General features: G+C 36.1%; 1 protein-coding gene across 2 annotated transcripts in view; it reads right to left on the bottom strand.

The window, feature by feature from the left end:
* Ttc7 (tetratricopeptide repeat domain 7) overlaps positions 1-14,496 on the bottom strand; it is a 371,341-nt gene that overhangs the window by 10,318 nt on the left and 346,527 nt on the right. For both annotated transcript variants that reach the window (XM_090400945.1, XM_090400946.1), the window contains exon 17: positions 9,405-9,496. In XM_090400945.1, the coding sequence (XP_090257071.1) occupies positions 9,405-9,496 (92 nt within the window). The remainder of the gene's footprint in view (positions 1-9,404; positions 9,497-14,496) is intronic.

A 14,496-nucleotide genomic window follows, 5' to 3' on the forward strand; every position in this document is an offset into this window, starting at 1 on the left:
AGTGTGAGGTGGAGTCTAACAAGATCAAATACATAGTGGAATGTTGTTATATACCTGTATACGAAGAAATGCATCACCAAACAAAGATGATGGGTAAAGAGTAATCATAATGGGGACTTGAATTATCCAAACGTTGATTGCGTAGCTATGAAACTAAATTTATTGAGCTGTTGCTAGACAATTTCCTCATGCAGCATGTGACAGAAGGAACCCATGGTCAAAGAGTGTTAGATCTGATTATAGTGTTAGAGGGGGGGGGGGGGGGTTTCAGTTAAAGACAAAAACTATTCTGTCTCTGGATGGTGAGAGTGATGATGCTATGCTCACTTGGGAAGTGGCTAAGTTTATGAATGTTCCATTCAAAATTACATGCTGAACTACAAAGCAGGAAATTATGACCACCTGAGGAGTATCCTGGGTTCTGCACCTAGGTATCAGTTGTTGGATGGGAAGATTGACAGTGCATGGAAAGTGTTTAAAAAATACTTAAATGGTGCAATATCAGAATATGTCCCTAGAGTTCGAAGAATAAACAGTGGATGTGTGTGTAATATAATTAAGCAAGAAATTCGTAAGAAAAAAGACTGTGGAAGAATAATGTGTGCATAAGGATGATGTCAGTTATGATACTTATAAGCAGCAGGCCAGAAGAGTCTCAAGTGTTGTATGGTAAGCTAAGCCTGAGTATGAAAAGAAACTGGCTCTGCAAGTTAAAGACAATCTAAAGGAATTCTGTCATTATGCTGCAAGTAAAAGGAAGAATGAATTTGAAAGAATAACTCTACTGAATATAGATAGTATGTGGGTGACTGATGCACAAGAGATTGGTCAACTAATGAGTAGCCACTTTGCTAAAAGTTATCAACCTGTACATGCAACACTGAAGACTCCACAGGAATGGAAAGGAGGTATGGTAATTCCATTGCACAAGGATGGTGCAAAGACAAGCTATTGACCATTCAGTATCTCAAGAGTGGTGGTGAAGATTTTGGAAAAGTTGGTCAGGGCTCGCATTCAGAAATGGGTTGACAGAGAATCTCTACTTTGCAATGAACAGCATGGGTTTTGTAAGGGAAGGTCATGTTTTACCAACTTGCTCACCTTTTATAATAATGTTACTATTAAGTTAAATGAGGGGAATGGATCCACTATGATACTTTTCGATTTTGCCGAGGCTTTTGACGGAATTCTGCCAAAATTCCATGCTGTATTATGTCAAAATTTGACAGAATACAGCATGGAAGACTTGCATAAATTGGAAAATGTGGAAATGGATTATAAAATAATAGTATGGATAAGAGGATGGCTAACTGACAGATATCAGAAAGTTGTATATGGGAGGGGGGGGGGGTGAATCTGCAAGATTAAGGTAACCAGTGGTGTGCCTTAGGGATCAGTCCTTGAGGCACACCCCCCTTAGGCCATTGTTATTCAATCTGTACAATAATGACATTGGGTAGGATCTGACATGCAACATACACCTATTTGCTAATGATGCAAAGATAGGTAGGGTAATTAGGAGTGGTGATGATATGCAGTAATTGCAGAATGATTTGAATAGGCTGGAATTGTGGGCATGGGAAAATGGCTGTCAGTTCAATGTTAATAAATGTACGGTCATGCACTTTGGTGTGATTAGATATCCAATGTTGTATTATATTGGTGGGATTATGCTTGAAGAAACTGTTGAGGCTAGAGATCTTGGAGTTTTAATAGACAGGAAGTTGAAGTTCAAGAGTCATATAGCAAAGTTTGTAAATACAACTCAGAGAATAATTGCAATGCAGAAACAAAACTTGCCATATAAAGATAAGGAGGTTATTTTGTCTCTTTACAAGGCCTTGATAAGACCTCGCTTTGACTATTGCATACAAGTCTGGTTTCTGTGGTGATTCTGATATAGTAGAGAGAGAGAGTGCAAAGGGGAATGTCAAAAATGATCTCAGGATTGTGAAATACTAATGATGAAGACAGATTGAGAATCTGTAGGCTGCAGACACTAGCAAATAGGAGAAACAGGGGTAATATGATTGAGACCTACAAACTTTTGAAGGAGGGTTATACAGAATTTCATTACATGGAATTTTTCCTTTTATGGAGAGTTGGGAAAAGATGCGAGGGCATCCTTGATAGGTAAGAATAAATGAATGCTGTCAACAAGAGGGTAAGATTTTTCTCTCTTAGAGTCGTGTGTGATTGGCATGGATTGCCATTGGATGTTGTTTATGCAAGTAGTGTGAATGAATTCAAGAACAGGTGTAACAGCTGGCTGAATAGTATGTCCTCCCTTAATGAACTCCTGACTCCCTGAGGGTCTCTCTTAATAATATATCCATTCTCACTCTCCTCCAGAATCTTGAATATAAAGGTCAAAAAGTAATGAAACTGTTGTATCCTATTCTTTAATACACTAAACCATTTCTAGATGAAACAAACCATAATTGGTGCATAAAAAATTATCGAAGTAAATTTTAAGATATTATTTTAGGATTTTTGTAAAAGTCTTTTGAATTATGCAGGATGATCACTGGAGGTAAAGAATTATGTTTGCTCTGTTTTCATTAATAGACCTGTGCTAGTCAATAGATTAATCACACTCTTATATAATTGCAAAGAATTGCTGCTTGTTTTCTTCCTCCTCTCCCACTTAATGCATAATTCTGTCTATAATGATCAGGTAAAACTTTCTTATCAGCTTAAAATTCAATGTCATATCACCTCTTTTCTGTCTGTTCACTAAACTCTGCACAGTTATCTGAACCTCTGAAAGTTATTATATCTGAATTCTCTCCACAGTTTCCTCATCACAGCAGAAACTAGGTGACCAAATCTGTGTGGTAGTCACGATCTGATCAAGGTCTTTGTAGATAAGGCCTTATCAGTGGAATAATTACACACTTATCTTTACTTCTCGATGCCTTATTGACCATCTGTCAACCATAATCACTAAATCCTGAAACTGATCACCTCCTGAATTCCCTTTCTTTCAACACAGCCTTATATTTCTTTACTCCAGAATGCAAAAGATTGCCTTTACAGACATTAAAATGAGGACCTCGCTCATCTGTTTAAATGTCGGGAAGAGGCCTAACATTAGCATCATTCCTTATAACTATTCCAAACATTTCAAGGGAACATATGTACTACACATGTGTAGAAAAAATATGGAACTTTATTATAAAAACACTGATATAATCCAATGTAACATGAACATTATCAGGGAGAAAGACTGGTGGCTACAGTCAAAACATTAATCATCAAAATGAGTCACATATCATGTGCTTACTAGTATGTGTCTGCCACAACTGAGTTGACAGGACTACACTAATAGTTCATAAGAACAATTGTAAAAGTTTCTGCAATTAAATTTTAAAAAAAATATTATTAATGATAATCACTTGCCCAATTGGATTTATATTCAATAGTAAACTTGATATGAGAGTACAGTATTTATTTATTTATTTTTGAGGAATTGAAGCAATTCTGCATCTGAATGGGACCAGACTGCAAGACATCATCAACAAAATGAAACCACAAATGAGGTTGAGGGAAATGGTATGAAAGACCTGATTTTCTAGATGCTTCATAAAATAATCAGCTAAAGCAGGTAAGATAGGACTACCCACCACTGTTTCTTCAATTTGTTTAAATAACGTGTTCACATCCAAGTAAAACAGCCTGCATTGATGGTGAATTTAATAAGTTTACAGTCTTCAAGAAAATCGGATTGCAAAAATTGAAGAGCCTCTTGTATTGGAATATTGGTGAATAGGGAGATTGCACCAAATGAAACAATAATTTCATTATCAGTCACAAATCTTTAATTTTCTCTTTCAAGTCAAGGCTATTTTTAATATAAGAACTGTGGCCAATGAGATTCTGAAGATGATGAGAAATATGTTTTGGAAGAGCCAGTACAGTCCACTACTGCACAGCCATCTTTATGAACTTTAGGGAGATGGGCATGATGACCTTGTAAATTCTCAATAGTAGTAGCATCCTAAATTGTACTATTCATTTATTTAATGTATTGATCTCTTTGTTGGATGAAATCACACTATAGGTTGACCTATAGTGTGATTAATTTAATGATTACAGTTACCCCCTTGGAAAACGTAGGTTTGAACTGCATGGGTCTGCTCAGATGCATTATTTATTATTATTATTTTTTTATTTTATTTTTTTTGAATAAATTTTTTGGAAATTTGTAACAATTAAAAAAAAAAAAAACACGCAGACGAACTGTGTAGCCTAGAAATAGCAAAAAAATTATGAAAAAGTTAGGTATCCCATGAATGCATAAAATACATGTAGATACTAGTATATTTTATCATTTGCTACCATAAAGTATACACAAATCTATTATAAAAAGTTACACACATAAATACATAGATGAAGCTAAATTATTAACTTCATCTATGTTAACTTTCTGATGCCATTTTCCACACCTACCACAATTTCAAATTCCAAGAAAGAAAAATTTAGAAAGAACATTTAGTTCATCATTAGGAATAATATCAGCAGTGGAACACCACTTACGGAACATGTCTATTATATAAAGTAGCTTTCCTCCAACTTTTTTGTAATGAAATGAATAAACAGTTCTTCTCAAATAATGCTCAGCTTTTCAAGCCTGAAAACACTTTAAAATACATTTTAGTCAGATCATTTTGAACTAATCTTTAGCATTTTGCTATCCTCCACCAGTCAAACACACTTGAATGATTCACAAGTTTGAAAGACTGAACAAAGAAATTGCTGCAATATTCATCCATTACCTGAGTCTATCCACAACAGCTGGGTTATAAATTTTTCAAACAGACTACTCACTAATGATGAACTTTCTGCTTAAGCATCTGTTTTTGCCTTGTCTCCTCATCATATACCTTACTTCGAAATTATGGTAGGTGGGGAAAGTTAGGTATAAAAAGTTAAAGTTTATCAAAAATTACACACACAAATGCATAGATGAAGCTAATTTATTAGCTTCATCTATGTGTAACTTTCTGATGCCATTTTCCACACCTAGCACAAAAGGCACATAGATGGACTGGACTGTTTTGGCTCTCTCCCACTTACCACCTTACATGTCCTTGCTTTTGATCCCTCTTCCCCATCCCTGCTCTAATGCACAACTTCTGATATCTTTTAGGCACTATCTTGAAAGTTTTGAAAGTTTATTTTTCACTTGGTTAGACTATAATAAATTTAGTTTAATCCTTTATCCAAGTGTGAGCAAACAAAGCATCTTCAGGACTGGGGTAAGGTGGTACAACACCGGGCAAATGTGGAGCAAGCTTACATCACTCCTATCTCAGTATCTTCCATAATGCAAAACATCTCCTTGCAGATATGTATAATGTTATGCATTAAGAGAAGGCCCTTCCCTTAATTTCCCGGTGTTGTACCACCTTACCCCAGTCCTGAAGATACTTTCGGGCGCAAACTTTGTTTGCTCACACTTGGATAAAGGATTAAACTAAATTTATTATTTTAGGCACTATCTGTTATCCATGGCCACTTCCTTAATTTATATACTAATTTTCCATTCAGTAATGCTAAATGCCTTCAAGAATTCCAAGGATATCATTTTATACAAGTCTTTCTCAACCAGTATATTTGATGTTGAAAGTTTATTTTTCACTTGGTTAGAGTATAATAAATTTAGTTTAATCCTTTATCCAAGTGTGAGCAAACAAAGTTTGTGCCTGAAAGTATCTTCAGGACTGGGGTAAGGTGGCACAACACCAGGGCACTCCTTGCAAAGGTGGAGCAAGCTACCAACACTCCTATCTCAGTATCTCCCATAATGCTTGGTGTTGTACCACCTTACCCCAGTCCTGAAGATACTTTCAGGCACAAATTTTGTTTGCTCACACTTGGATAAAGGATTAAACTAAATTTATTATACAGTATATTTGATCTCTTTTTTTATAAAGTACAAGCAGCTTTAAAGTAACTTTTCTCCCTTTTTTTCTAGTCCTAACTAATTTTTCCAATATCATAACCACATCTATAGAAATACAGGTTGGCCTATAACTGGAAACACTTATCTAGGCACCATTCTGTTGTAGTGGCACTATTTCCATTTCCACTTGTTCAGAATCCCCCCCAGCAGAAATTTCAAATGTAGTCAGCTCCATTGAAAACTTCCTAAAAATACATAACAATATACTATTTAGTTCCACATTATTAACAATTAGTGTACGCTACCACAACATACATTCCCAGATCATCTGCGTTTGGGTTTTCTGGCAAGTTTTGCCAGTTCATGTGACTATCTAGACAGTAGGCACTCTAAACAAATATATCTCTGCAACTTGCTGATATCAGTGTCGTTTTCCCACACAGTGGAAGCCAAAAGTAACTAATTAGGATGTATTAAAGTTGGAATGGGTTAGAGCAGTGATTTTCAACCTTTTTCATAACACGGTACACCTAGACTAATTATTAAAATTCTGCGGCACACTAAAAATATATTCTTTTAATTTTTTTGATGATCTGGCAAAAAATAGGCATAATTTTGATTGATTTACACACACAAGAAGATGAAAGACTAGACACCAATAAATAAATGCGCAAATTACGACATTATTTCTTTCAATTAATTTGTTTTCATAAATCTCGCGGCACACCTGAAGACCTTTCGCGGCACACAGGTTGAAAATCGCTGGGTTAGAGTAATATTGGAGCAGAGACATTGGAGAAATTATTAAATAAGTAACAAGCATGACTTACCATATAATTCGCTTTTATAGTACGTTCAAAAATTATTGACTTGAATTAGAAAATTCTGAAAGCAAAAATTTTGTGTGTGCTGTTACCTGATATGCACACTCTCTTTTTAACTAGTGTATGCGTGTGTCTGTGCATACACACACACACACACACACACACACACACACACACACACACACACACACACACACACACACGCCTTAAAGGGAACACTGGTTATAGCTCTGCTGACACAACAACAGCTACACTGTAACCCATCTAACCACCTTCCATGTTTTTCCTCTTAAAATGTGCTATTGCTATGTTGCGCTATGTATATAATTTCTTTAACCCTCTGTTGTCTAACATCAGAATACACAAATAAAAAAATTATTGAATACAATCACTTCCTCACTTGAGATGAAAAAGATTATATAAGAGTATTCTTGTATGGTAATTTCATTAATGATAACAAATGAACCAGTTTTTTGGCATATGTACTGTTTCTGTTTTGCCTACTTTTGCCAATAAAATGATTCAGCTGAGATGACAAATTTTAATCAAGATTCTAGGTGTCACAACTTTCAGTGCTTGCTGAGACACTACCACCTTGCTTATTGGACCAGAAATAGTGATGCCATGTTGGATCTCCAGAATAAGATTTCAATTTTCTAGATCTCCCCCCCTCCCACCTTCTTACATGCAGTAATGCCACCTTCAAGTGCATGCTGAATACTACAGACTAGAAATAACTCCGTGTGAGGGTAAAGCGTTCTGCAGGAAAACTACTGAATAGTACATGTGGCCATCCTGCAGCCATGCCTAAAGGAGTCAAATTACAGTGGTGGGGGGGGTGGCACTATTGAGACCATGCATGAACAGGAACTTGGCTTTCTTCAGTTTGTGTATGTGGGCAACATTTTTCAGTCTTTTATCTCCCACTGCATGGCTCTACTCTTCATTTAGCTCTTTTCCTCAATAACCATGAAAGACAACAAAAAGAAATACACTCTACAGAACAAAATAAATAAATAAATAATAAGAAAAATAATAACAATCCAATCAAAAAATTTCACAATACACAATAAAACTTTCCACATCCACTATTCCAACATTCTTAGAAAATGATATGCATCACCACAATCATCCACCCGACCTGTTATTCCTAATAGAATTTCTACTAGCAACCTTAACTTTTGTCACTTAACTTCACAAATTTTCCAATTACTACATTTTACATGATTCCTTCTTTCCCAAAGGCAACACACACACACACACATATATATGTTCATCCCGTTGCTAGAGAAAGCAAAACCTTGAACCCACTGATTACTTATCGCACTAAAGTTGATTTACTGCAGTTCAAACACACCCAAAGTGTGATGTCATTTTCCTTGGAGGATTCAAGCATAACTCAAACTAGCTTCTCTCCAATGCTACTGCTCATGCTGGAAAAGATGCTGGGTATTTGCTGTTAGTTAACATAAGTTGTCAGTTTACCTGCCACTACACCACCAGATAGTCCTCATCATTTTACCAAAACCCTTGACCTTTTGTTAACTAGTTTTCCTTCTAAATATATTAGAAGCATTTCTCATTCTTTTAATATTTTGGCATCACAACTAAGATTATCAAGGCCAGGGCATTATGTTTGTTAATTGTATAATTGTTTCTGATTGGTTTGCTAGATGAAAAACCATGCATTTCTGAATAATGCCCTTATATGAAAATAAGTTCTTCATGTCCCTGCCACCTTGTCCAAGTTTCTGTCACTACAGAAATCCTTCACCATTGTAATGCTTTAGCATTACAATGGTGAAGGGATGACCTATAATTCCTGCTGAATTGAAGAAATAAAATTCTAACCAGAATGAAGGACAATATCCTCAATGTTCAAGAAGAATGTTACAGGAGTTAAAAAAAAAAAAAAAAAAAAAAAAAAATCACAACTGGCTCAAAAGTTGCAACTACAGCTTCACACTAAGACCAGACCAGAATGCAGCAAAAAATCTGATTTTAAAAGGGCCAAAGGCTGAAAACTTTCCCTCTGGTTCAAAAGGCAGTTAAGAGACTACATTGGAGGTGTTTAATAAGCATCTTATTAAACAAAGTAGCCTACTTGTAAATGCCCCCCCCCCCTCCCAGAAAGCAGATATGTATCTCTTTCTATATGCTAAATAATAATTGTTAGTTTTTGGAGTTGAATTTCGATATTACAGTATTGATAAAGCAAGATATGTAGGCATATCCAGCTCCAAAAACCAACAAATAATCAAGATGTTTAACAGTAAATTTACACAATGGAAATTTAAGGTATGTTCTCTACATTTGGTAGCCTTTGATTGTTATACATTAAGGAAGTAAATTCAAATTATGTAAGTGAATATCCCAATTGGGAGTACAGGCAAATGTAACTAAAAACATATGTGATTAATATATTAAATACACCTATTAGATAATTTTAAATTATTTTTAGTTTTGGTGCATATCATCTTAATTTAATTTCTCACTCATAACAGTTCATGTGGTGAAAATAATATTTTAAATTTATCAAATATCTCAATCTCTTTATTGAAAAGAAACTGAATTCTAAACTTGTTTACTAGAATATCAATAGAATATTTTTGAAGAAACTTTAATAAATCAGTAGAGTTTTTCCATAATATAATGTCTAATGCATTTCTTACCATGAGTTGTGAGACATTGGGTCTATTGTCACAGCATCTCTCAAAGTTTTCTCTGCAAGATGATTACTTCCAAGATAATGATGAACTAATCCCTTGATATCAAATTGATAGATTGTTAGAGCTGATTTTTTTTTATACAAAACATAAAATAATCAAAAGAATTTTTATATTTATTTAATGAAATAAGACGACATCCTGAAATATTCTGTACCATCTTTGATGTATGTAACCAGATGTGCATAACCAAATATACAACTTCCACAAAAGAAAGTGTTTCAAGTGAAAGTATTGTTTTACCTACTCAAAGAGGGATGTACTTGCACCCATCTCTTTCTAACTGAGTCAATAGTATGACAAAAAAGGTCAGTAAGTATGTTCTTTGGTATGCGATATTTGATTCAGTGACCCAAGTGCAATGAGAATTTAGGTAAATCTATCAGGCTTATCTGACTAATAAATGTATTTCAAACAGTGGTATAACTGAAACAAAGAAACTGGCTCTATTGAAACCATTTTTTGTTGTTGGGAAGTATCATCATCATTATCCCCATCAAATTCCTGGCATGTACCCTCAAGGGATATGATAGTACTACATGAAAAACTTACATCATCACTAACTTCCTACGTACAATTTTCCTCCAAATTAATCTGTTACCTGTCAAGACTCCAACATTATCAGATCTTATATTTCTGTCTTCTAAGGCACTAGTTACTGTATCAATCAATCTATATCTTGGTCTTCTTCCTGCCAACCTGGCAGAAAACACTTGTTTGCTAATCTTTCCTCTCCCATTCTCTTTAAGTGACCACCTGAGATTATCTCTGATAACACATTCCGGGATGCTAACAATGTCAGGTTATTTCCTAATATCCTCGTTTTTAATATGATATTGCCCTCTGTTCATGCCCCTAATCTTTCTCAAGACTCTCATATCTGATATTTATTTTCTATGTTCCTACCAAAGTCATCCCATGGCTTTTGTTTAGCTAGTTTTACACAGTATTTAGCATTCTTACATTTGTCTCTGTATTCTGTAAGAGCACACGCTGACTTTGCCAGGAACTTTTGATATGCTTTCTTCTTTTCCTTCACTGCCTCTGTTAACTTCCAGTGTCCACTTACCATAGAGTTCTGATTTTTCTATCCTTGCAGACAACCTCACCACATGCCCTCTGGCTAAATCAATCAATGTTTTCTTCAGGATTTGCCACCTGTTCTCAAACTCTTTCATTTTGTTTTCAATAATCTTTGTGTATTTCAGTCTACAATTCACATCTCAGAGCTGCTCAACTTTTATTCGCTTTAAAACTTTCTTACATGTTCTTCTTTTCAATATGAAATTTGATTTTATCCTGCTCAAGACTAAATGGTGATCACTTCCAATTTCAAACCCTCTGTACACTCTAGTGTTCTGCACTAGTAAGAAAACATCACTATTCAACAATAACATAGTCAATAACACTTTTGTTATTATTTGCCTCTTCTCTCCATGTGAATTTGTGCACATCTTTATGTTGGAACATGGTGTTTCCCATTATTATCAGCTTTGCTCTTTTCTCCAAATTTTCCCGAAATATTTTTGTATGTCTAACAATGATTTCCTATTCTGCTATTTAGATCCCCAACAAGGACTAACTTTTCCTTTTTCATTGTGTTCAGTTGCTTTCTCTAAAGCCTCAAAAAATTCCTCCACTTCTACCTTAGTAGAACCTTCTGTGGGACCATAGGCACAAATAAGTCTCATTGTCCAGTTCCCCCCAGTGTGATACTATTTGCCCACATCACTCTACTTGATATTGCCTGCCATTCAAAAAGATTAGCCTCGTATATAGTGTTGAATACTATAGCTATTCCTTATTTTCCTTGATTATCATTGCCTGAATATACCATTTTATATTTATTGCTGAACGATCTCACCAGTTTTTGTCTTTTTTGTTTCAGTCACTCCTATTATATCGCTTTGGTACTTATCCAATTTCTCAGCTAGCTCCATTTCTTTGCCATTCAGGTTTTTTATGTTGATAGTACCAATCTTGAACCCCGATGTTTGTTTGAGTTGTGCATGTTTCAGGATTTGTTCCAGTAGCTAACTTTTCACTGTTCACCCTGGTTCCCTGACGAAAACAACAAGGGGCTTTGTTTAATCGGGTGACACCCCAGCTGGCATGAAATTCTGTCATGTTGTACCATCATTTTATATTGTGGTTTAAGCCAATAAGAATACAATTTGGTTGGCTAAATTCTAAATTGAAGTCCATCTGCATTCATTCAGTATCCAGGTATATACCTAACAGGGTGCACCACGAGACGGTGAGGATTGGACAATAGTTATACAGCTTTGACCCTTAAAGGACTAATTTTCAGGTCATCTTGTAGTGATGATTTTATCACTTAGTCCTTCCCCCATGGAGTTACATAAGTAAAAATAATATTTGATGGGCATTGTTTGATGTGTTTGTACACACACATAAAGGTTACTCTGCTACAAGAAGTAAAATGTTGGGGCCACTAACGGGCAGGGATGTGCAATATACAGCTCCTCCCTGTTAAGTCAACCTCACTTTCCCATGGTGTGGCCTGTTTCCACAAAAGGCGATTTGGCAAAACCAGCAAGTATTCCTGCTGAAAATGGATATCTTCTTTGTTGGAGGAAATGCCAACTAGACACTAGGTTATAGTTGTTCTTCATTGCCCAGTGAAATACCACCCCAGCTTACTGATGGTGGTCTGAAGTGGCAAATGCCATGTTTGGTCTCCAGAGCAGGGATTCTAGTTTCTGTTCCCTCTGCCTTCTTCTCTGTGCAGTGCAATGGATATGGAGTCTGAGTAGTAGTAGTAGTATTTGGAGGGCACTGTCAAAGCCACATCATAGCACAGAGACTGGTATCTCTCTGGATGGAAGTCATTTCCAAGACTATCTTCTCTCACTGCATGTCCCCACTATCTCCTACCATCTAATCAAACCTATGAAGACTCTCACAAACAATAATGGTGACACTGTGATAAAAGCAAATCTCAATCTCCCTCTTAAACTAATCCCATCAAAGAAAGTCGCATCACCAGCCACAACATACAAACTATACCAGAATCTCTTCACTGAAAACTCACTTTCATATCCATGGTATTAACATAAACATGACATCCACCATCACTAGCAGTCTTCCAAGACCAGACATCTTATTTCTGACAGAAACCCAAATGGTAGCTACATCTACTACTGTCCACCTCCATTGCCTAAACTGCACACTTCACAATTCTTTTCACCACAAGGGTGGTGACACCTGTACCTTTTTTTAAACATAGCCTGCCAGAGAATTGCTAATTCAGAATCTCCTGCATTTGACCTTCTCTAGCTCAAGATTTCCATTCCCCATTTAGTAACTTTTGTTTGTTACATTTACCAATCTCCAAACACTAATAACCACACGGATCTCTTCACATTCCTTTCCATGAAACTTTACCATTTGCAATTCAGGTCATCTTCCTGAACAACCTCAACATCCATAATTCCAACTGGCTTCCCTACCACCAACACCAATCAAGTAGGATAAGTAGCAGACTTTTTTTGGTATAAAGTAATGACCTAAAACAAACTATATCTACCAGCTTGAATCTACCCACTCTTCACTCTCCAAATACTCTGCATCTCTATCTGACCAGTTCTCCTTCCATTTACACCTCTCCTCTTGGCAACTCATACCACAATCTCACACAAGTCCCCTCTCTCTATCTCTCTCACACACACAAAATATCCCTCCTCCAACAACTTCCGATTTCATATCCTCTGGCACTACGAAGGAGCCAATTGGGATGACCTCTGGAATTTCTATTCCTCCTTTCCTTTGTCTGACTATTGCTTCCACTCACTTGACCCCAACACCTGCTGTGAATGAGTTACAGAAATTATTCCCACTGGTATGAAGACCTTCATCTCCTATTTAACCCATAATTCACATCCACTTTCTAAGCCCCGGTTCAACTGAAAATGTGTCAAAGTAATCAAAAATAAATAAATAAAGCAACTTGTGCATATGGCTTGCATCGAGAACTCCAGCTTCATGTTCTGCCCTATACTAAAGCATGCAACATATGCAAATCAGTCATCAGCAGATTCAAATCTGATTTCAATAAAGGCCATCAGCAGAAAACTTGTCTCCTGTCCAAATGGAAGCCATGCCTTCTGGTTGCTTGCTAAGGCTGTTTGGGTGTAACTTCTGCTCTCCTACACTTCCACTTCTGTCTCATCCTGATGACACCACTGCTACTTCACCCAAAGATAAAGCTGACCTCCTGGCATCACTCTTGTCCTCAAACTACTGCATAGATGACCAAGGAAATCACCTCCTATAGTTTTTTGACAAAAAGTCATCAGAAAACTACTAAATAACTAGGATACTAAAAAGTCTTTTTTCTGATTCTAATGGTATATTTCCAATAATTTTTAAACAGTGTGCTCCAGAGCTAATCCATCCTGCATCATCTGTATAATAATTTATTGTATATATCTGGGATTAAGTATATTATATGTACTTAATCCCAATGCACGGAAGCAATCTCATATTTTAATCTCATTTTTATAAATGTTATTTCTGCAGCTTCCCACTTAAGTGGGAGAAGCTGCAGAAGAAGAAGAAGAAGAAGATGCCAAAAAAGTGAGTACTTCATTTTGAATTTTATCTCCTAAATAGGAGGGCATATTTTTAAAGTCAGGATCATTAGCTACATGTCGCGTGTGTTCTGATATAAAAGGATCAAACTTTTCTAACATCTCAATGCATTTTAAAAAATTGCAATTGTTGCAATCATAAAGTTTATTACTTTTACCACGAAGAGCTAGATTTTGTTTGCCTAAAAAACTGTACTGGGGTGCTTAAGTGTCAAAGTTGTATAACTGAGAGGAGACCTCCATATAGCCTTTAAAGGAATGCAGAGAACCGACCAGGGCTTCTGACCTAATGTCCAATCCTCACCTTCTCGTGGTGCACACCTGTTGGGTATCTACTTAGATACTGAACGAACAAGGATGGGCTGGCAATTTGGGATTTAGTCAACCAAATTGTATTCTCATTGGTTAAACCAAAATAAAAAATG

Source organism: Typopeltis vanoorti, chromosome 11 (genome assembly GCF_054136105.1).
Source record: "Typopeltis vanoorti isolate ZY-2024b chromosome 11, IOZ_Tvanoo_1.0, whole genome shotgun sequence".
NCBI classification, from domain to species: Eukaryota; Metazoa; Arthropoda; class Arachnida; order Uropygi; family Thelyphonidae; genus Typopeltis; species Typopeltis vanoorti.